General features: G+C 50.8%; 1 protein-coding gene across 3 annotated transcripts in view; it reads right to left on the reverse strand.

The window, feature by feature from the left end:
• The window catches only part of CACNA1F (calcium voltage-gated channel subunit alpha1 F), a 24,536-nt gene extending 3,450 nt beyond the window's left edge, over positions 1–21,086 (reverse strand). Inside the window, exons 1-41 of one of the 3 annotated variants that reach the window (XM_077752985.1) lie at positions 21,062–21,086; positions 19,365–19,617; positions 18,770–18,875; positions 18,407–18,546; positions 18,019–18,161; positions 17,783–17,935; positions 16,966–17,162; positions 16,761–16,864; positions 15,877–16,034; positions 15,476–15,568; positions 15,269–15,362; positions 15,074–15,100; positions 14,775–14,935; positions 13,447–13,672; positions 12,402–12,609; positions 12,189–12,309; positions 11,992–12,073; positions 11,036–11,081; positions 10,798–10,849; positions 9,985–10,138; positions 9,681–9,810; positions 9,179–9,238; positions 8,923–9,029; positions 8,744–8,831; positions 8,187–8,294; positions 8,053–8,105; positions 6,927–7,073; positions 5,910–6,111; positions 5,657–5,815; positions 4,728–4,838; positions 4,393–4,476; positions 3,541–3,561; positions 3,206–3,334; positions 2,793–2,858; positions 2,442–2,533; positions 1,768–1,927; positions 1,413–1,540; positions 1,029–1,125; positions 738–840; positions 373–474; positions 75–205 (exon numbers count right to left, since the gene is read on the reverse strand). In XM_077752985.1, coding sequence (XP_077609111.1) covers positions 75–205; positions 373–474; positions 738–840; positions 1,029–1,125; positions 1,413–1,540; positions 1,768–1,927; positions 2,442–2,533; positions 2,793–2,858; positions 3,206–3,334; positions 3,541–3,561; positions 4,393–4,476; positions 4,728–4,838; positions 5,657–5,815; positions 5,910–6,111; positions 6,927–7,073; positions 8,053–8,105; positions 8,187–8,294; positions 8,744–8,831; positions 8,923–9,029; positions 9,179–9,238; positions 9,681–9,810; positions 9,985–10,138; positions 10,798–10,849; positions 11,036–11,081; positions 11,992–12,073; positions 12,189–12,309; positions 12,402–12,609; positions 13,447–13,672; positions 14,775–14,935; positions 15,074–15,100; positions 15,269–15,362; positions 15,476–15,568; positions 15,877–16,034; positions 16,761–16,864; positions 16,966–17,162; positions 17,783–17,935; positions 18,019–18,161; positions 18,407–18,546; positions 18,770–18,875; positions 19,365–19,617; positions 21,062–21,086 — 4,821 coding nt within the window. Of the gene's footprint in view, positions 1–74; positions 206–372; positions 475–737; positions 841–1,028; positions 1,126–1,412; positions 1,541–1,767; positions 1,928–2,441; positions 2,534–2,792; positions 2,859–3,205; positions 3,335–3,540; positions 3,562–4,392; positions 4,477–4,727; positions 4,839–5,656; positions 5,816–5,909; positions 6,112–6,926; positions 7,074–8,052; positions 8,106–8,186; positions 8,295–8,743; positions 8,832–8,922; positions 9,030–9,178; positions 9,239–9,680; positions 9,811–9,984; positions 10,139–10,797; positions 10,850–11,035; positions 11,082–11,991; positions 12,074–12,188; positions 12,310–12,401; positions 12,610–13,446; positions 13,673–14,774; positions 14,936–15,073; positions 15,101–15,268; positions 15,363–15,475; positions 15,569–15,843; positions 16,035–16,760; positions 16,865–16,965; positions 17,163–17,782; positions 17,936–18,018; positions 18,162–18,406; positions 18,547–18,769; positions 18,876–19,364; positions 19,618–21,024 lie in introns of all 3 variants that reach the window. The other 2 variants (XM_077752983.1, XM_077752986.1) reach the window with 2 other exon arrangements.
• Positions 21,087–21,962: the final 876 nt, after the last annotated feature.

Here is a 21,962-nt window from a genome sequence, read left to right on the forward strand (position 1 = left end):
TTCCACGAGATCAAGAGGGCAGTCAGCCTCTTGATCCCATATATCCCCACCCACCCAGGCCCCTCTCTGAAGACCTGAAGAGCAGAGGAAGTGCTTGAGGGGGCCTCGCTCCCTAGTAGCCCCTTTTCTTTCCTCCGCCTGAATTTGCGGAAATAGTCCTGGATCAGAAATGTGGCATAGAATTTGCCCACGGTGACCTCTTCCTCTGGGGGCAAGGGAGAAAAGGCAAGGTTACACAGGGGTCCCCTGTTCCCCCCTTACCCAGGGCATAGGCTCCCCTTCGCCTCCCCTCGGACCAGTGCTAGTTTTGTGATGGTGAGCAATCATTTGACATTTGGGCGGGATCAAGGAATTGGGGTGGAGCTAGCTCACCGTCAGCAGGAGGGATGACCTCATCTAGCAGCTTCTGCTTCATCCGCTTCCAGATCTTTTTGATGACAATCCGCAGCTCCTGATTGGCTTGTTCCAGGTTCCCTGCATCAGGAGAGGATATGGGGCCTGAGCCAATAGGAAGAGTCCTTCACAGACACTCCCTCCCTGTTGGAAGGGGCTTCACCAGTTTCTACCGCAGTCACACACCACCCCCATTGAACTGGTGGGAACACAGGCCTGGAGAAGCCAAAGTCACTCATTCTGAGGTTCAGAGCCATGAGCCAGGCCCATCACTCAATGAGTGATCCCTGCACTCTCCCCAGGGACCCACCTGCTCCTGTCCTTTCCCCATCCTTCCCATGTACCTTCTGTCTTGATCTTCAAGGATGTCCGAACCAGGGCAAAGAGTGTGGCATTGAATGTCACTGTCCCATCTGAGTTGAGGGGCATGTTCATTGCCACAAGTCTCTACACACAACAGGGACACGGAACTCACTTTAAGCAAATTCCGGGGATGAAGGCACTGGATGCCCAGGGGCAGAAACCTTTGAGGATAAAGCCAAACACACCTTCCCCACCCAAGGCAGGGTCCCTGCCCACCCTTGCCATGTGATAGATAGCCCTCTCAGAGGTGGGGAATGGGCGGATACACAGACCTTGCAGGCCACACGGTGTGGGCACAGCTTCCCAAATCCCAAAGGGGGCTGGATGCGTCTCAGCAGGGCAACCACATCCAAGTGCTTGATGCGGCCCCTGGGGCAGGTGGGGGTGGGTAGGAGGCACCGCTGGATTGGAGATACCCCCTCCAGCCCTTTCTGAAGACTCCACCAGCTTATAACTACCTTCCCCACCAACACCCCAGAGCCTGCCAGGGAAGAACCCAACGGTGGTTGGGGAAGACAGAGGACAGAGGAAGTGGAACCTTGGGGCATCTATTGACTAGGTAGTGGGAGACACAGGTCAGAGGTTCTGGGGTTGGGGGACTGGGTGGGGCAGTGCACTGTCCCCTGTAATCCCAGTTATGTGGTCACATGTCATACTTGGCTCCAGGGTCATATTCAGACCAGATCCTCTTGAATTCATCGAGGTGATGGGGGCCCAGGATGGACCAATCTCTGGTTAGATAATCAAAGTTGTCCATGATGACAGCCACAAAGAGATTTATGATCTGTGGGCCAGTGAACAGTGGGGGTTAGGTGAAGGGCCGGGCAGGGTGTGGGGGGTTGGTGGGATGCTGAGGTAAACTTATGGTTACAGGGCCATGAGTCCCTGGATTGATCTTGTCAGACCAGCTCTTTCACCCAGTCTGAAGATCTGGGCTCCCCACCTCCTCCCCAGACCCCTCAGGGACAGCCCTCGTGGCAATGTTGGTGGTTGTGGGGAAATGGTCCTCACCAGGAAGGCACAGAGCATGAAGAAGCTGATAAAATAGGCGATGGCAAAATTGCTACCACAGGTAAACTCCTCGCCAGGGCTGACGTCGGACTCAGGGTCACATCGACTCCCGGGAAGGCTGGCAAGCATTATCTCCTGCCATGCCTCACCGGTGGCACACCTGGGGGTCATACAAGGGGACCATCCTGTAGGGGAGGCTATGAAGTCATGGCAAGTGGCATTGCGGGGGCTGGAGGGGTGAGGAGATGACCTACTTCTTGCCAGAGGTTGTATCTGGCACAGATAGCATTTCAATATTTTATTTTATTTATTTTTAAGCTTTTATAAATTCCTTTATTTTTGACAGAAAGAGTGAGAGAGCAAGAGAGAGTGAGAGAGAGTGAATGAAGCGGGGGAGTTACAGAGAGAGAGAGAGAGAGAGAGAGAGAGAGAGAATCCCAAGCAGGCTCTGCATTGTNGAAGGGGATACATCTTACAGCCAGAAAAAGGGTGGATGAGGCTAGATTGTTATACAAGATTCTTCAAATCACATCCAGAAAAGGTCTCAGGAAAAATGGAGCTCCACACTGCCCTGTTATTTTTACACCTCAGGCAGTCTGGGGCCCAGACAGGGTATGTGAGCACCCAAGGGCATGCTGTGGACCAAGGTCGCAGTGGAAGGGGGTAGATGTCACCTGAACAAAAGTAGCACGGCCTGTGGAAAGGTCTGAAAATTATTGTTTCGGTTGATCTGTGTGCCATCTTGAAGAGCCACCTTGCCAAACATCTGTGGGCACACAAGGCATGTGTCAGAGGGGTGAACCCATGCCCCCACAGGTTGTCACTCATTTCACAACCTCTAATACTCAAAGGATCTTCACAACCCTGACGTGCAGGCACTGCACATCCAATTTCACAGATGTGTGGAATGACTCAGTGTCAATCAGCTTGTCTTTCAACCCACCACCCTCACTGTGGGTGAATTCTTACCCAACACCCCTCTGCAGAAGAGTGCCTGAGGGATGCTCCCTAGGGTCCCCACTTGCCTGCATCCCAATGACTGCATAAATAAAGAATATCATTGCGATGAGAAGAGCCACATAGGGCAAGGCCTATAGGGGTGAAGAGGAGAATAGATATTCAGGTCCAGGCAGAGAACTATAAGCCCCAGAATACACTGCTCCCTCAAGCCTGGGTCTGCTGAGAGAGGTGGCCCATCCCCAAAGTGCCTATGACTACCAGTGTCTCCCAAATGTGAATAAGGTATTAAATACAATAGAATAAGGTTAGTGAGGCCAAGGTATGTTGGGAATTGGGAGCCTAGAAAAGAGAGAAAACTGGAAATGGTTAAGTTACAGATGGGTATGGCACACTGGGAGATGTAGTTCTGGGGGTGGTAAAAGGACAGGCTGAGAAGTGTGAGATGGGGTGAGGGGTGGTCAAAGGGATGGGAGGTTACCTGGAAGGACTTGATGAATGTCCAGAGCAATGTGCGGATTCCTTCACCTTTACTGAGAAGCTTGACTAGCCGCATGACTCGGAAGAGGCGAAAGAAGGTGATAGAAATGCGGGAACTGTCCTCAGAGCTCTGAGGTTGAGGGTGTGGTGGGTATGATCAGTTTACATTTGCCTCAGTCACCTCCCTGTCTCATGCTTTGACCCTCCCAGCCCCCAAATCCATCAGAACTCAGGCCCCAGGGTTGTCAGGGAGCATTTCTAAGAACTCTGAGGAAGAAAGGAAGGGAAGGTGGGTGTGGAAAGAAGCATAGAGTCCCTGTTGTGAGGTGGGGTTACCTCGCCAAGGTGGCCACCATTCTGAAGGGAGATATGGCCAAGACAGAGGTGACAGAAGATAAGATGAGATCACAGGCACAAATGAACCAAGGGAGAAATGATGTAGCAGATATTGGGGATAATGGATGGTAGAGTCATTATTGAAGGAATGATGGAGAAGGTTTTGTGTCAGTGGATCAAGACGGTTGTGGGAAAAGTTGGCAATGAGGGTGGAAGGGAAAGAAGGAAGGTATAGGAAATGATGGGTGAGAGACAATGGAGCCAATTGAGGAAATGATGGAGCCAGTGGTTTCATGAGATGATGGAGACGAGAGAACCAATGGAGGATCCAATGGAGAAGCCAGCGATGGAGACATGGAACCAGCAGCATTGTCAATTGAGGTGATAGAACCATGGAGGAGATTATGGAGCCAATGGTACAGTCAGTGGTGATGACAGAGCCGTCAAAGACCAAGTGTCGCAGACAATGGAGTCAGTGGTGGAAATGGAGCCAATGAAGTAGTCAGAAGAGACGATGGAGCCAAAGCAGGATTTGGTGGAGATGATGGAGCCGATGAAGGGGGATGTAGAGGCAATGGAGGAAATAATAGAAATAACAGGAGAATCATTTTAGGAGATGGCAGAGCCAGAGGATAGGTTGCAAATGGAATAAGGGAGCTGGTGGACAGGGATTTTAGCTAATCCTGATAGGGACTCAGGAGATATAGAGCTAGAATGAAGAGCACTGAGTCTTCAGGATTAGTAGGGTGGAGGTGAGTGAGAGGCACCTACTCATGTGAAAGAAAGCCCTGGGGTTGAGGTGGGGGAACATTGGTAGGGGAAAGGAGGGTTAGTGGAGAGGCCAGTCCTTACATTGACTTCAGTGACGGCAATGTCCACTACACTGCCCACCACAATAAGGGCATCAAACGTGTTCCAAGCATCGGCAAAGTAATGCTGTGGGCAGGAAAAAAGTAGAGCCCTGTCTTCTCAGAGCTAGCATAGGGGGCCAATAGTCATAAGGGACATTGGGGAGGCAGGGCCCAGCTTGGACTGGATGATAGGCCTGCATCTGGACCCCTCTCACACCGTGGTCTTAAGAGTCCTTGGTTCCTGCTCTCCCCCACCCCCACCCCGAGAGCTCTGCAATAAGCTCCACACCAAGGAATTCACCCACTGCAGGTGAGTCTAAGGCTGGTGGAGGGCACCTTGGGTTTGAAGGCGATGATTTTGAGCACCATCTCAACAGTGAAAAGGCCAGTGAAGACCATGTTGAGGATGTCCATGGCGTAGTTAAAGGGAGCAGTCTGTTCATAGTGCTGGAGGAGAAAGTCAGGTGTGAGGACAGAGCCTGAGGCAGAGACGTCCCCACCCACAACCAAATATTTTCTGGCTTGGACTGAAGTGAGTCTGGAGATGAGATAGCATGATGGACTGGCCAAACCCTTCACACTGTCTGTTTCTCAATAAGGATATTGGAAAGCCCAGCTCTTGATCTTGCAGCTTTCCTTGCATCTATTTCTGACTAATGAGACAGAAACAGAAGACTGCTGCTGACTAGGTAGTTTCCGTGAAAACTATCTTTGCTTTCTAATAAAAGGCCCAAATGAGGAGAGCCTCTGGTGCAACTTTCCCTCCTTTTTCCTGCCTTGAATGTGGTTTTGATGACTGGAGCTGTGGCAGACATCTTGTGATCATGAAGCAACAATCATGAGAATGAAAGCCAACTTGCTAAGAATGGTGGAGGAGAAAGAGCCTGGATACCTGATGAACCATAATCAAACAGCCCAGCTCTACACTTCTTGTTATGTGAGGTAGCTACCATATTTTGTTGACTCCATTATGCACATATTTTCGCATTTAGAATCTCTGACACTGGGGTGCATTTCACAATCAATGGCAACTTACAATTGCCATCTGCCATTTTCTCCATACTCTTACATCTCTTAAGTCAGGATGCAACTGACAATTATTGGCTTTAGATGTGAGGAAATGTGGCAAATATTTTTATAGCTTAATCTCTGTCAGTTGGGGGCTTTGTTACTTGCAGACTAAAGCATTCCTAATGGTTCCCAGGGGATTATGGGGATAGAATAAGGTCAGGTGTCCGACAGAGGTCAGGGTGGGGAGATCAGACCTGCATGGCTAGAGCAACCGTGTTGAGCAGGATAAGCAGGAACATGAGGTACTCGAAGGCAGCAGAGTTCACAGCTGCCCACACGCGGTACTGATGTGGGTTCTTGGGGATGTAGCGGCGAAGTGGCTGGGCCTTGAGGGCGTACTCCACACACTGGCGCTGCATATGGGTGCAGGGCATGAGTAAGCTGTGGTATCTCAAGGCAAGAAGGTGGGGAGGGGTTGGTGGCCAAAGGTCAGGGGTCAGAGGTCACCTGATTCTTGTCCAGCTCACAGTTTTGGTACTCTTGCTCGCCCTGGGCACGGAAAGTAATGATGACAAAGCCCACAAAGATGTTCATCATGAAGAATGCAATGATGATGATGTAGACAATGAAGAACACTGAGATCTCCACATGGTAATTATAGATAGGGCCCTTGTCCTCTGCATTTGCATCGATGGCCTTGTATAGTAGACTGGGGAGCCAATGGTGGTAGGTGAGGAGATATCCTGGCCCCCTCCCAGACATGCCCCCAGACATCTCATAACAAACACTCCAAAATCTCCTTTTTGGCATCCCAAAGACCCCCAAATCCCCTGACCTAACCACCTGAGGCCTCCACACATACCCCGAGAGACCCCCACCTGACCTCAAAGACCCCCAATCCCCTGTCTCACCTTCCAGAGACCTAGAGATCCCCATACGACCCTCTAGAGAATCCCTACCCTGGTCCTCCAAGACCTGCAAATTCCTTAAGTTCCCATAGATCCCTAAATCTCCTTCTCCAACCACCAGGAAATCTCCATGCAGTCCCCAGAACTCCCACACACACCCCCAAAGATCTCTAAATCTTATCCCATCAACTTGAATTCCTTGCTCCATCTCTACCAGAGATCTTCAACTAGTACCCCCAAAGACTTGTACATCTCTCTGGAACCCCCTGAATCTCCAGCTCCATCTCCTCTGAGACCTCCCCCAGTGTCCTCTCCAGACCTTTACCTAGTCCCCCTAAATCCTACATCCAGTCCTCTCTAGACTTTCACTTAGCTCCTCAGAGACCTATACCCAATTCCTGGAGACATCCCCTACACGGTCCCCAAAGCACCCCCAGCCAACTTCTGGAGGACCCCCAGCGAGTTCTCTGATATGTCCACCAGTCCCCCCCAAACCCTATCCAGTCTCAAGAGACCTTTAGCACATCCCAAGGTACCTTCCCACCCATCCCCAGAAGATCCTAGCATAAAGACTCCTGCCCTGTCCCCTGCCCATCCTTGGGGCCCTGCTCCTCACGCAGGCCAGCCTTCGAAGGTGGAGACAGTGAACAAGGCCATCATGGCTGAAAGGACATTGTCAAAGTTGAAATCACTGTTGACCCAGAGCCGTTCCCGGACGAGGGGCCGTGATACATCTCCATCAGGGTAGACCAGGAAGGAGCCCCTGTGGATGTTGTAGATAGGCTGGGTTGGGTGCTGAGGGGTGGGGATTTGGGGAACAGGGACTGAGGTGTCGAGCATGGAAGTAACAGGGCAGAGCGGTAGAGCTGGATAGCCTGGGTTCAAATACTACCCCCCCCGCTCCCGCATTTACTGGCTGGGTGACCTTGGGCACTTAACCTCTTGTGCTTCAATTTTCCTTATCTATGAATTAAAGATAATAACAATATATTTCCTGGCTTGTTACAAGGATTAATGAAGTCACTCAATGAGAATAGTGTCTGGCATTAGTTGGTACCCTATATATTAGCTATCATCACCATTATCATCATCACCACTGCCCAGGAAAAAGTAATACTAATAATCAACACTAATCAGCACTTGGCTTTACATGTAGTAACTTTACATTGTAGTACAGTCTCCATGTAGTAACTCATTTAACTCCTCACCACAACCTTGTGAGATCTGCTCTCTTTTTATCCTCATTTTTCAGCTAAGTAAAATGGGACTCAGCAAGGCTGAGAAATGTACCCATGTCTATGAGATGAATTGGAACCAGGGATGCCTGACTTCAAAGCCCATGCTTTTATCCACTATCCTCTACAGGAATCTCAAGATGGAAGCCTGGGACTTGGTGGCAGTGGTGGTGGGTGAGGGGAGTGTTTGGATATTTCTGGGGGGTCTGGAGTAGAATTTAGGTAACTCTGCAGAATATGGAGAGGGGTTTTAGGGAGGTATTGGGGGTCTTCTAGGGTTTGGTGAGATCTGAGGGCCTCTTCAGCTCTTGGGGAAATGCTGAGGGTGTATTTTTGGGGCCTTTGGGAATTCATGGGGTTTGGAGGGCCTTAATAAAATTTGAGGGAGTCTCTGGAATTCTGAGGAGGAAGCTCTAAGTGTTCCAGGGGCCTTGGTGAGATCTAGGGACTTCTTTGGCTTTAGGAGGGGCCCTGAGCTCCATGAAGGGCAAGGTTTTGAGCACTCACTTGCATTCTTGGGGGGTGTGTTTGGCCTCATCAGTGCAACTGTAGAATTTCCCCTGTATAGAAAATATTTGTCAGGCAGGTTCACCCTTTACTCCCCACCTTGACCTGGGCCTCCTTCCAGTGTTTCCTCCCACCTTAAAGAGCTGCACGCCAATGCAGGCAAACATGAATTGCAGGAGTGTGGTCACAATCATGATATTTCCGATGGTCCGGATAGCCACGAACACACACTGCACCACGTGCTGCAGGCACCCACAAATATGGCTAACAAACACTGCAGGCTACAGCAGCCAGGGGGTAGGGATTTTGGGTGTAGATGGGGGTCAGGGACTTGGGCCGGGGACATCTGGTCATGGATCAGGTATGTGTGGTCAGGGACATGTGGTCAAGAGGCAGCGATATGGGCCAAGGATGTGGGCACCAACCAGCAATAAATGTTTACCAGGAAGGGCTATATGGCCACATTTCAGGAACTTGTATCAGAGAAATGTGGCCATTGGTAAGGAGTTTATAGTCACTTGTAAGGAACATGGGTGAGGCCACATGATCAGTGGTCAGGGATGTGTGGTTACATATCAGGTCCAGGTTGTGTGGTCATGCATCAGTGCAAATGGTCAGTCTGATTACAGACACTGGCCCTTAGCAGTGGGGCAGGGCATGGGTCCTGCGGATTTAGGTGGGGCTGGGTTACCTTGAGTCCCTTGGCCCTGTTGATGGCTCGGAGAGGCCTCAGTACTCGGAGGACTCTCAGAATCTTCACCACTGAGATGGCACTGGAGCTGGGGAGGGATCAGTCCTCAGGCCCTGGCCCAGACTTAGCCTCTGCTCTAGGAGGACTGGAGTGGGCAGGGGGTGGGGCAGGTCACTCACTGGATGCCAAAGGAGATGAGGGACACACTGACCACCAGCAGATCCAACAGGTTGAACCAGCTACGGCAGAAAGAGCCCCGGTGCAGGAAGGCCCCAAACACTGTCATCTGGGGGAGGGAGAGGGGGACATCAGGCTAGACTCCAGATGTGGGGATAGAGAGGGGAGGAGGACATGGAAACAGGAGAGGTGGGCTGCAGGGGTTAGTGCCAAGTGGGTTAGGGCAACTGGGGATACGACTGGGGGCTTGTTAATTACCTTTAGCAGAATCTCCACAGTGAAAATGGAGGTGAAAGCATAATCAAAGTACCCCAGAATCTGNTTGTGCGTGTGTTTGTGTGTGTACATCTTTGTAAGTTTTTCTGTCCCTTCCTTTCCCTCTCTTTCCCTCCCTCCCTTTCTCCCTCCCTTTCTCATCATCATCAAGGACTTCTCTATAACTCACAAGGCTTGGCCATCAGAAAGACTGGGGTTCAGATTTGGGCTCCTCTGCCTCTGCTCAGCTATATTGGTACCGTTGGCCTGCTCAACCTCTCTGAGCCCAAGCTTTCTCCTTGGCCAAATACTGATCTCCTTCCCGGTGCTTCCCCAAGTGTGTGGCATGCACAGTAAGGGCTCGCATCTGCAGCAGCTGCCATTATTACTCCTCTCTTTCTGCCCAACTGGGGATCTTCTCCTTCTCTCCACCCTGGCCCCAGCTTGTGCCCAGTAGGACCCCCTTGGGAATGTCCCCTCCCCAGCCTTCCGGCCAAAGGCTCACGTGGTTGCGGAAGGAGTGGGCTCGGATGGGGTCCTCAGCGGCCAGGGATACACTGCTGAGGATGATGAACACCAGGATAAGATTGGTGAAGATATGATGGTGGATGAGGGTGTGGCAGGCCTTCCTCAGCCTGGGGAGTGGGGAATGGGCTGTGGTCAGAGCCCAGGACCAGGACCACAGAGTTGGTTGGGAGAGCCCAAGGGATACAGTTCAGGCTCTGTTGCATCAGGCCTGGGCTGCTCCTTGGCCCCCCACCTGCCCTATTCCCTCCTGCTTTGGCCCCCTACCCACTCCCAGCACTCACGGGTTCGTTTGGCTGAGACAGAAGAAGGCGCTGCCCTCAGGGATGGGTACCACCTTCTCCTTGGGTACAACTTCTTGTAGGAGTTCCACACGCCCTGCACCTTCTTCTTCCTCTTCCTCCTCTTCCTCTTCCTCCTCCTCTTCTCCCTCCAAGCCTGGCACCAGAAGATCAAAAGACAGACAATTCACTGAGAAAAATGTATGTAAAACACCTACAACAGTGCTTGTCACACAACAAACTCACTGTAGTGTCTCCACCACTTAGAACAGTGCCTGGGGCACAGTAGAAGCTCAGGAAATGTGTGTTGAATGAACATCACCATCCTCACAATCAAATACACACTATTTTACAATAAAGGCTCTGAGAAGTTTTGGGGCACCTGGGTGGCTTAGTCGGTTAAGCGTCCGACTTTCGCTTAAGTCATGATCTCGCGGTTCGTGGGTTTGGGCCCCGCATCGGGCTCTGTGCTGACTGCCAGCTCAGAGCCTGGAGCCTGTTTCAGTCTGTGACTCCCTCTCTCTCTGACCCTCCCCTGCTCACGCTGTCTGTCTCTCTCTCTCTCTCTCTCTCCTAGAAATAAATAAAACATTAAAAAAAAAAGGCTCTGAGAAGTTCTGCAGTAAAACAAAATGTCTATTTCTCTTCTTTAATCTCAAGGTCCCAAATGATGCTGGCCAAACCCCAAGCCCATTGTTTTCAAGATGATTTCAGAAAAGGCTTCTGCTCAGAGAAGAGGATCTCAGGGGTCAAGAGCTCTGCCTGGGTGCTGTCTCTAAGGTCCCACACCTCCTCCACCTGGCCCTGCCCACTTGCCTGCTCCTTCATTCTTTCTGCCCTCCTCTTCCTCATTCTCCCCACCGGGCGCCTGGGGACAGAAATATGGGGGTTACTGAAGGTGGGGGAGACACTATAGGGTGGACCCAGGGGAGGCATGGAAGGAACACAATAATGGAGGAATGCACAGGCAGAAGATTGGGGTTAAAGATACACACACATACACAGGTATTGATGGTAATGGGAGGTATAGACAATGCCCAGGCTTCTAACTCACTAATACTCCATTTTCCTGTGGGGGATTCCCCTCAGCACTCTTCTCCCTGTGTGAGGAAAGGGGGAGTGATTGCTAAGGATTGCAGTAGATAGGCGAAGCTTAGAGGGAGTCAATGCAGTCAGAACAGACCTTTCTGAGGTTCCATGGAACCTCCCTGCTTCTGCCCTCATCCTCACAGTCTGTTCTTTTCACAGCAGCCAAAGTCCTGTTAAATTTTAAGTCTGGCACATTCTTTCTCTGCTCACACCTTTCCCATGGCTCCCACTCACTCAGAGCAAAAACTGAAGTCCTCACCATGGCCCAGAATGCCCCTAGTATGGCCTCCCTATCCTCCCATTTGAGCTCACCTCATACCACTCTCCTCCTTGCTCACTCCACTCCAGACTCACTGGTTTCATTGGTGTTTTTTTGTGAATGTGCTCAATGTGCACCTCAGGACCTTTGCACTTGCTGTCCTCTTGCCTTGAGCACTCTTTCCCCAGATATTTTCATGGCTCACTCCCTCACTTTACTTCGATCTCTGTTCAGTGGTCACCTCCACATAGAGGCCTTCCTTGACTACCCTAACCAAAATAGTAATATTCATTGCTTTCTATTTTTTATTTCATTTTCTTTTCTTCATTACATATTATTAATATATATTTGATTAACTTATGTTATATATTCATTTGTTTGTGTTTTGCTTGCCTTCCCTAACTTCATGAACATATTAGCTTCATGAAGGTGAGGACTCTGTCTATCTTGACCCCTGTGGTCTCCTCAGTGTCTAGAATATGGCCTGGCACAAAGTAGTTATTCAATGAATGTACGTTGAATGAATGGGGACTGGCAGGTTGGATCTGGGGATATGGATTGCCAGGGTGGCTGAGGCATTTCTGATGGTGTGGGATGTATGTGTGAGGACCCAGTCAGGGATCCCAGGGAGAGACTATCTTGGGGGCAGAGCCAGACATCACCTGCCCTTGTCCTTGGCAGTTCCCGTGTCTCCACTGGCCAGGTTATCCACAGCAATGGCGAGAAACACGTTCAAAAGTATATCTGGGGTGAGTTCAGGCCACAAAGGATGAAGAAGCGGCCTGCCTGTGCACCATTGACATCCCTCTATCTATGCCATGTTCTACCACCATCCAGCCCCCCAAGCCTCCAAGGATACAGTTGCCGCAAATGAAGAGGATAATGAAGTAGACGCAAACCAGCATTCCTGGGAAAAAGGGGCCACCATAGGCCATGATACCATCATACATGACCACGTTCCAATCCTCACCTGTCAGGATCTGAGGGTAGGAGTTCACCGTGAAGCTCTTTGGACCCCCCACACTGTGGTCCCTCCCACCGACCCACCTATCCCATGCTTTCCAGGTCCCACCTGAAAGACAGTGAGGAGGGCCTGAGGGAAGGTATCAAAGGTGCTTCGCTTGGTGTGGGTCTGATCAAAGTTGAACTTGCCCCCAAACAGCTGCATGCCAAGCAGGGAGAAGATGATGATAAAGAGGAAGAGGAGAAGCAGCAACGATGCGATGGATTTCATTGAATTGAGCAGTGATGCCACCAAATTGCTCAGAGATGCCCAGTGCCTAGAGCAGAGATGGAGGCAGGGTGGACACGTCCAGTGGTGAGTCAGGAGCCAGGGCAGGATGCCAGCTTGGGATGCACTAGGGGTGGACTGGGTTGAAATGAGCTTTGGTTGAGGTTAAAATAAGAAGTGAGGGGGAGTTTGAGTTTGGGGTTAGGTTTGGTGTTAACGGTGTAATGACAAATGAGGTTAGGATGGAGGTTATATGGAAGTTGATGAAGTTAAGATTGGGTTTAGGTTGGGACTGGGGCTGGAATTGGGGTTAGGGACTATAGCTGGGGCTGGGGCTAGGGTTAGGGGTTAAGAGAGTATTTGGAGTTTTAGATGACTGAGTTGGGGATACGGTTGTGATTGAGAGTTGGGATAGAGGAGGGGATGGGGATGAGATTGGGTCTGGGTCTGAGGTTGCAGCTGGAGATATGCTGCTGGTTAGAAGCCNGAGATGGGGCTGGCTTTGGGATTGGGTGTTGGGGCTGTAAATGAGTTTGGTATAATGAGTGCCTGGGGGTTGGAGTTAGAGATGGTGTAAAGGTTAGGGATGAGCATGGGGTTGAGGTCAGAGATAGTGCTGGGAATAATGTTTGAGCTGGAGCTGAGGTTGAGGAAGGGGGTGGAAATGGAGTAGACACCCTCCCCAATGGACTGTAATTTCCATGAGGCAGGAACTTGTGTCTACTTTGATTCCTGGTGTTTCCCTAGGGCCTGGAATGGTGTCTGGCCCACAGTATGCCCTCAATGGATATTTGCTAAATGAATGGTGATGCAGATAGTCACTGTAGCTGGGGAGGGGGCTGTTAGGGCTGTGCTTGGGGCCCCAGTTCTCCCCCACCACACACACCTAGTGACCTTAAAGATCCTGAGGAGGCGCACACATCGGAGCACTGAGATGCCCAGGGGCTGCATGGCGCCCACCTCCACCAAGGTGGTCTCCAGGATGCCCCCACAGACTACAAAGCAGTCAAAGCGGTTGAAGAAAGAAGAAACATAAGCAGAGGGGCCAAGACCGTACAACTTGAGAAGCATCTCCACCGTGAAAAGACAGAGCAACACTTTGTTGGCATATTCTGTGGGGAGAAGGACACGGGTGACCAGGCTGGCTAGTTTCCTTGTGATGTGTAGAGAGGTAGGGGCCACAGGGTGATCTGGGGTAGCTAGTATTGGGACAGACACGGGCTGGTGGTATGGCTAGGGTATGGATTGGGGTGAGTTTGTAGGTCAGAGTGGGTGAGGTTTTGAGAGGCTCAGAACTGGGGTGAGGGGGCAAAATCGAGGTGGGGGCCTTGGTGAACCTCCATGAGTTCAGGAAAACTCCAACTCAAAGGTAGCCTTGGAGTCTGGGGTTTAGTTGGGACTGAGGCTGGTTTGAGGCTTGCAGTGAGAAGTGTGTTCAGTACTCAGGTTGGGGTTGAGATGAAAATGAGTAATAGTAAGAGCTAACACTTTTAACACTTTATGTGGGTCCAGCAATGTTCTAAGCACTTTTCACTTCAACTCACTTAATCCCCCCAACCACCCCATGAAGTGGATACAATTACTGTCCCCATTTTAAAAAATGCTTTGTTTATTTTTGAGAAAGAGAGATGGAGAGCAAGCAGGGGAGGGACAGAGAGAGAGAGAGAGGGAGACAGATTCCAAACAGGCTCCGCACCGTCAGCGCTGAGCCCAACGTGGGGCTTGAACTCACGAACCATGAGAACATGGCCTGAGCCAAAGTTGGATGCTTAACTGACAGCCGCCCAGGAGCCCCATACAGTTCCCATTTTGTAGATGGGGAAACAGAAACATGGAGGGGTTAACCCATCCATATAGTGTGGAGTTAAGATTCTGGACTCTGGAGCCAGCTGAGTCCTGGGATTCATCAGTGAACTCTTCAGTACCTTGGTGCTCAGTACTCTTTGCCTTAGTACTTAATTCACACAAGGTTTTGGTAAAGAGAAATTGATTTAGTACATGTAAAGTGCTGAGAACGGAGCTTGACACACACAAGTGCTACCTAAGTGTAAGGTACGGTGTGGTGGGACAGGCTAAGATTTCTGTATTTATTAGGGCAGGAAGGCAGTGTGTCTGGGGGTCTGAGGAACCCTAGAGATCCTGGATTTGGGCTTCTGAGGTCCTGGGAATTGGGGGCTGGGGAAGAGAGCTGGCAGTCAGAGTGGGGGTACGCACCCTGGATCTGTGTGAGCCATATGGGCTGCCCGTGGTGCTCCGAGGCAATGGTCAGTGTGTTGAGGAAGACAAGCAGCAACACGGCCCAGTAACAAGCATTGGACTTCACCGCCCGCCGGCAGCGCGCCCGAAGGCCCCGGTTGGCTCGGCGGAAACGGCGGCTGAGGGGGAAGGCGAGCCCACTGCTGAAATCATCCATCTAAGCCAGACCTGGGGGACTCAGGTCAGGCAGCCCGGTGGTCATGGGGGACTTGGAGGTGGTTCTTACAAAGCCATGGGGTCCAAGAATCCCAACTCACCAGATCCTAGTTTTCATGATCTTGTTTCTAGAAAGGAGGATGAGAGGTGGGCATCATTAAGGACTAAGGGGCAGTCAGTGCCTGGGGTTGGAGATGGGGAGCTGGGATCAAGGTTCGAGGGTAAACTAAGGACTGGGGTCAGGGTCTGGACTGGGTTCTGGATTGGGTCAGGGGTTGAGGGTTGCGGGCTCTTACAGGCAGCGTGTACAACCGGCCAGAGCCCCCTCCTCCTCTTCCTCATCGCCTGGGGTTTCTGCCATCGAACCAGTGTCACTGGCTGGGAGGCTGGCTGTGGGAAGGGTGGGAATAGAGGTCAGTCTGTGAAGACCCAAGGGCTCCACCCTTGGCTTTCTTCTCTGTCTATCCATCCCACCCCTCTCCCCAACCTGGATGGACCCTCACTGTGGCTGCTGGTGGAGTGTGTGGAGCGCGTGGAGTGACTGAACCAACGCAGACGTCCACGTCTTCTAGTGGTCAGCTCTGCCAGTTGTGGCCCTGTGGGGCGGGGAGGACATTTGGGGAGCATGGCCTGAGGCTGGGTTAGGGCCACACTTGTGTGTGTTTTGCGGGTGGGGGGATGGCTGTTATTTGAAATCTTTGTTCTGGGTACAGTCTGGGAAAGGTATTTGAGTCTGGGTCTGGGTCTGTATTCTAGGTCAGAACTGGGGGCTGGGCCTAGAGTCGTTGCCGGTTGGGGCTGGGTCTCAGGAGGGTAACCCACATCTGAGGGATGCGTGGGGCAGGGAATGGGCCAGACTGGGGTTGCCTACGGTGGCCAGCCCGGCCCTCTTCAGCCATAGAACCAAAGTTGCCATCAACGGAGGGGTCTTCAATGTCCAGCTCCTCTGCCTGTGTGATCCAGTCCAGGTAGCCCCGGAGGTCCTCCTCCAACTGCTGCTTCTCCCGAAGCTTCTGGAAGTCCCCTCGTGCTTTTGCCTTCTCCCTCTCCTTGGAGAACTCTCTGAGGGAGGAAGATAGAAGGCTGGGAGGGGGGGACCACCCTGGCTCCCATGCCTTCACCATTCCAGCCTCACTGGCATCCTTGCTGTTCTTTGAATATATCAAGCACATTCTAGCTTTGCACCGGCTGTTCCCTTTGCTTGGAACTCTTTCCTCAGACACCCACATGGCCCATTCCCTCATCTCTCTCACGTTTCTACTCAGATAACACCTTCCCAAGGAGGCCTGTCCTGATTGTCCCTATTTATAACTGGAAGATTTGCCCATTTCCATCTTTATCCTTCCTTTATTTCCATAGCCCAGATTTCCATATGAAATGCTACATATGTGAGGTGCCTGGCTGGCTCAGTTGGTAGAGCACAAGACTCTCAGGGTTGTGAGTTCAAGCCCCACATTGTGCATGGAGTCTACTTAAAATAAAAAATAAAAATAAAAATAAACCACTATGGGTGTTCATGCATGGGTGTATACACGATCTACTATGTATGTTGCTGTTATCTGTCTCTCCCCACCAGAATGTAATATCCAAGAAGACAGGGATTTTTGTCTTTTATTCCCTTCCTAAAATGGTGCCTTGCACACAGCTCATGTTCAATCTTGACAGAATGAATGATGGGGTATTTCAGATGGGTCCTGGAAGGATGCCTAGGAGTTTGCTAGGAACAAAAAAAAAAAAATGGGAAAGAGGCTGAGGGGCAGTAATGGTGAAGACGTCTAAGCTCCTCACCCACTCAGCACACCAAGCACAAGGTTGAGGACGAAGAAGGACCCAAAGATGACGAGACTCACGAAATATACCCAGGGCAGCTCATACCCCATGGCATCCTGCATCTGGGGAAAGAGACAGCATGCAACTCTCAGGATACACAGACACTCTCAGAGGAAAGACAGGTACAGTCTCGCGCTGTGTGCCCGCGATCCACCTAACTCACCCAGTAGAGCACATCGGTCCAGCCTTCCATAGTGACGCACTGGAAAACCGTCAGCATGGCGAAGAAGAAGTTGTCGAAATTGGTGATGCCTCCGTTGGGCCCTGCCCAGCGCCCACGGCACTCTGTCTGGTTCAGTGTGCAGGCACGCCCTGAGCCGGAAGACGCACAGGGTGATGGGTCCTCCTCCGCTTCCACGTCTGTGGGAAGACTGGAGCTCCGGATTCTGAAGCACACCCACCCACAGTCACAACTACCCTGGAGCCCCACCCACCCGGGAAGTTCAATACCGGGTTGGAGATTTTTCTAAATCAAGGGCAACGTTAAAATCCTAACTCCACTAGGTCAGGATTCTGAACCACTGAAAAGTTGTGAGTCCCAGCTACAGGTATCAAGGAGTGGAACTGTAAAACTTGGGGTGGAATCTTGTAAATAACAGTGAGACTTGAGCCTGGGGGCGAAGTCCTGTGAATTGGGAAGGGTCTTTTGAAAATAGGGTGGGGGCAAGGCTCGGGCTGTGCTCTGGATGTAGGGCCCGAGTATATGGGGCCATCCTGGAGGATGGTGTCAAGTGCAGGGTAGGGCCTTGGCCTATGGGTGAAGACTTGTGATAGGGAGGAGCTATTAGCAAAGCGGTGGTTGTAGTCTGGGATTGAGGGCAGAGTCTTGAATAAAGGGGTAAGGCTTGCTTATCTGGAGGTGGAGTCGAAGCTTGGGGATGGAGTCTCATGGATTTGAATGGGTTTCTCTGAGAAGTGAATGGGACCTAGGAGCCAGTGGAGGGGGGGTGTCCTGTCCCAGGAGGGGTGGAATGGCTGACCAGATCCCAGGAAGTAACATGTCTTGTGCATGCGTCCAAGGAACAGCTCGAGTCCGATGATGGCATAAATGATGATGACGAAGAGCACGAGCAGTGCGATGTGCAGTAGCGGCACCAGCGCCTTCATGATGGAATTGAGCACTATGTGCAGGCCTATGGGGACCGAGGGACGGGTCCAGTTTAACCCCCTCCTGCAACCCTCCCCTACCTCCAACCCCCGGTGGCCTGCCACTCACTTGGGACCCCAGACACGAGCCTCAGTGGCCGCAGCACCCGAAAAGCCCTCAACGCCTTCACATCGAAGCCCCCCGGCTTCCCCCCGGTATGCGGGGTGTCCCTTGGCCGACCAGGGCCCTGCTCCAGTAGCACGCTGAACAGCCTGATGGGGTAGCATGGAATAAGGAGGCAGAGGTCGGGCCTTGGGACCTCCTTCCAGCCCTCCCTTCTCAGAAAAGCATAAGTCCCTGTAACTGGAAATGCAAATAAGTTTAAAATATGTTAATATTCCTGATTCTGGCTGCCACATGGAGGCAGTCGGAAGCAGACCTTTCCCTGAGCCCTGAATTCAGCGGGCCTGGGGTAGGATGTTGAACTAAGGTGGGGGTGTCCCCCGCAGACACGCACCCGACCACGACGATGATGAAGTCGAGTAGGTTCCAGCCATTGCGGATGTAGGCGCTGGGATGGAGCACCAGCCCATAGGCCACGATCTTGAGCACAGTCTCCACAGTGAAAATCACTAAGAATACATACTCCACTTGCTCCTGAGGGTGGAGCCGGGGGTGAGGCGGGAGAGTAGGGAATTATTTGGGGGTAGGGCTTGAGGGGGGCCGGGGAAGGGAAGCTTAGTCAGGGACTTAGGGTGGGGCTGGAGAGGGGAGGGTCATCTGGGTCAGCGAGGAGCCGGTGTGGGGGAGCTTGAAATGTTGTGGTGTGGTTCTTCTGGGGCTGTATCTGGCTGGGGGTGGCAGGGGTGGTGAGCCTCACCAGGTTGTGGTTGGCAGTGTTGGAGTCATCCTCTGGGAAGGGGATGTAGACCCCCAGGGCTACACAGTTGGCAAAGATGGTCAGCAGGATGAGGATGTCAAAGGGCCTCAGGTGGACAGTCAAGGACACAGGCAGATAGGTTTTAGAATCCCCACATTCCCTTGAGGCCTTCCCCAACCCACCCAATGCTGACGCTTGACCCAAGGTGACCAGCCTTGACATTCCCAACTCCTGCCCTGACCAAGGCTTTGATTTTGAACCCCTTGGAAAACTTAGACATCCCCAACTCTTGCTGTGACTCACTGACTCTTGACACTCCCCATCCCTGCAGTGATCTTCACCTTTCTCAACTCACCCTCTAATCCATTTCTTGTATTTTNAGAGCCCAATGTGGGGCTCAAACTCACAAACTGTGAGACCATGACCTGAGCCAAAGATGTTTGCTTAAATGATTGAGCCACCCAGACGTCCCAATTCTTGACTCTTGATCCCTAGTGACCTCAGCACTCCTCGATTCCAGCCTTGGCCTAATCCTTGATTCTTGGTACTCTGGTGACCCTTACCCCTGAGTGCTGCCCTTGGTTTCCAAGGATACTTCCATTCCACAATGCTGATGCAAGACCGCCGCAGGGGGTTGGTCAGAGTGAGGCAGAAGAGTGCTCGGGGTGACCGCTGGGCACTGGCCACTGCCACCGTCTTGTGCTTACTGTGCTGAGTCCTCCGCTTAGGGGTCCCCAGGCCTGATGCCTCATTGATTTCCTCACCTCCTGATGCTGGAGGCCCAGGGCATAGCCCCCATTCAGGCCCAGGGCCTGTCCCATTGGCTGGACTGGGCTCTGGGGTGGTGTCTGTGTGGAGAAACCAAGACAGGAAGGGATGGGGTATTGGGGCAATCATGGCTGCTTCCTTCCTCATCCCATCCCTGTGTGGGGAGGAAGAAGAAGAGGTTGTAAAATTAGGGAGAGTTGGGGGGTGCCTGAGTTAAGAATTGAGGGGTAAGAATTGGTGTTGGAATTGATTGGGGGCTGAGAGAGTTTATGGACAATGGAGGTTACATTTCCAAGTAAAGTAGGCTTTGCTGTTAGACTTGGCAGGGAGTTTAAATTTGCTTGGGGTAGGATTAAGTTTATAGCTGGAGGCAAATTTAGGGTTAAATTCGAGTGGTAGACTTCTGGGTTGGGTTTAAATACAGATGGGAGTAGAGTGTGCTTAAGATATGATTTAGAGTTAGGACTGGGTGTTTGAATGAGTTGGGATTAGAATTAGGATCAAGATTAGGGTCAAAGTTAAGTCTGGATGGGATTTGAATTTGGCATTGGGGTTTTCAGCTAAGGCCATTCCCAATTCCCATGGCCTTGTTCCAACCTCTGAGAGGCAGTAGGGTGGCTTGGTTAAGATCCCCTGCTTTGGAGGAAACAAACTGTCTGAATTTAAATCCAAACTCTGCCACTTGGTAGCTGTTTGTAGTCTTGGGAAAAATTATATGCAACCTTTCTGAGCCTCAATTTCCCTATCTGTGTAATGGAATGATAAGAGTTCCCACATTATAGAGTTGTTGTAAGGATTAATGAGTTTAGCATTCAGAATAATGTCTGGCACCAAGTATTATTCCTATTTTGCAGGTGAGGAAATTGATGCAAAAAGAGAGGTTAAGTGATTTGATGAAGTGGCTGAATTGGAATTCAAACCTATGCAAATTTTGACTCCCAGCCTTCATGACTTACTACCACCAAGAGTGTCCTCTTTCTCTCTCTCCCTCACTCTCTCTCTCATCCTTAAAAATGGATCTGCGCTCTTTTTGGAAAGTCAGAGACCTACTCACTAACAGCATTGATATCCAGATGTTGGAGCTGAGGTTAGGTGAACTTAGAGCTCATAGTAAGGGCTGTATCTATGGTGGGGCTTAGACTCTAACAAGGGTTTGCCCTCTGGTTGGTAAGGTTTGTGTTGGGATTAAGCTTGGGGATGGCTTTGGTAATGGATTCAGGGTGGGCACTAAAATAGAGGTTGGGGCCAGGATTAGGGTTGGGATTCAGCTGGGAACTAAGGCTGTGGATGGGGCTGGGAGGCCATAGAAGCAGGGTCTAGGTCAGGCTGAGTCTCAGGGTTCAGGTGGCGGTAAGGCCATGTTTGATGCTGGATGGGATGGAAACAGGACGATGTGGTTCTGGTCCCCTGGTGGCTCTCCAGGGGTGGGGTCCTGCTGGGGAGTAGGTGGGTCAGATAGGGCAGAGGGTAGAGCAGAGCCCAGGCTTGCTCCAAGGGTCTGTAGGGGTGGAAGGCTGCTCTCACCTTTCCCGCCTTCAGATGCTGACATCCTCCTTTCGAGGTTGAAGAGCCATCTGCACACAGCCTCCCTCTCTTCCCCCAGCTTCAGAGAGATTAAGGTCACAGGGCGGGGCCATAGCAGGGTTGGATGGGAGGGTGAGTAGGGGCAAAGATAGGACATTTATGGGCCAGAGATTGGCAATAGAAATAGCATTGATTTTTAAAAAAATATTTTTATAAAATACATACCAGCACCAGTCAGAAATTAAAATAAGAAAAAGGATATCATTTACCAACAGTATCTGAACTTTGAAGTACATAGAGATAGACCTAACATAATATATGTATGTGCAATTTCTTCATGGGAAAAAATATCAAATATTATCAGGTGATTAAAGGGGACCTAACCAAATGAAGAGAGATATTAAATTTACTAATAGAAATAGTCAATGTTGTGAAGATGTCAATTCTTCCCAAAGTGATCTAGAGATTCAGTGTAGTCCTGAACGAAATCCCAAAAGGTTTTTCCATGGAATTTGACAAACCGATTCTAAAATGTATATCGATATACAAAGGACCTAGAAGAGCAAAATCTTTTGAAAAATAACAAGATAGGAGGGCATTCCAGATAAGATTATCCAGGCGTGTTATAAAGCTATAGTAATTAAGAACAGAACAGAGTTCAGAAACTGAGCCTCACATATAGGAATGCATGATTTATGACAAATGTGGCACTTCTGTGCAGTGGAAACAGGGTGGTTTTTTAAATGAATGGGGATTCTACGAATGTTTACTGTGTAATTATTCTTTGGAGTGTACACATTAAAAAAGCATTTACAGAAGGCAAGAATACTAGTGACTACAATGTACCTAATGCTTTGCTACTGTATTATGTGTCAAGTACACAGCAACAATGCTTTACATG

The sequence above is a fragment of the Crocuta crocuta genome, unplaced genomic scaffold (assembly GCF_008692635.1).
Source record: "Crocuta crocuta isolate KB4526 unplaced genomic scaffold, BGI_CrCroc_1.0 scaffold943, whole genome shotgun sequence".
NCBI lineage: Eukaryota > Metazoa > Chordata > Mammalia > Carnivora > Hyaenidae > Crocuta > Crocuta crocuta.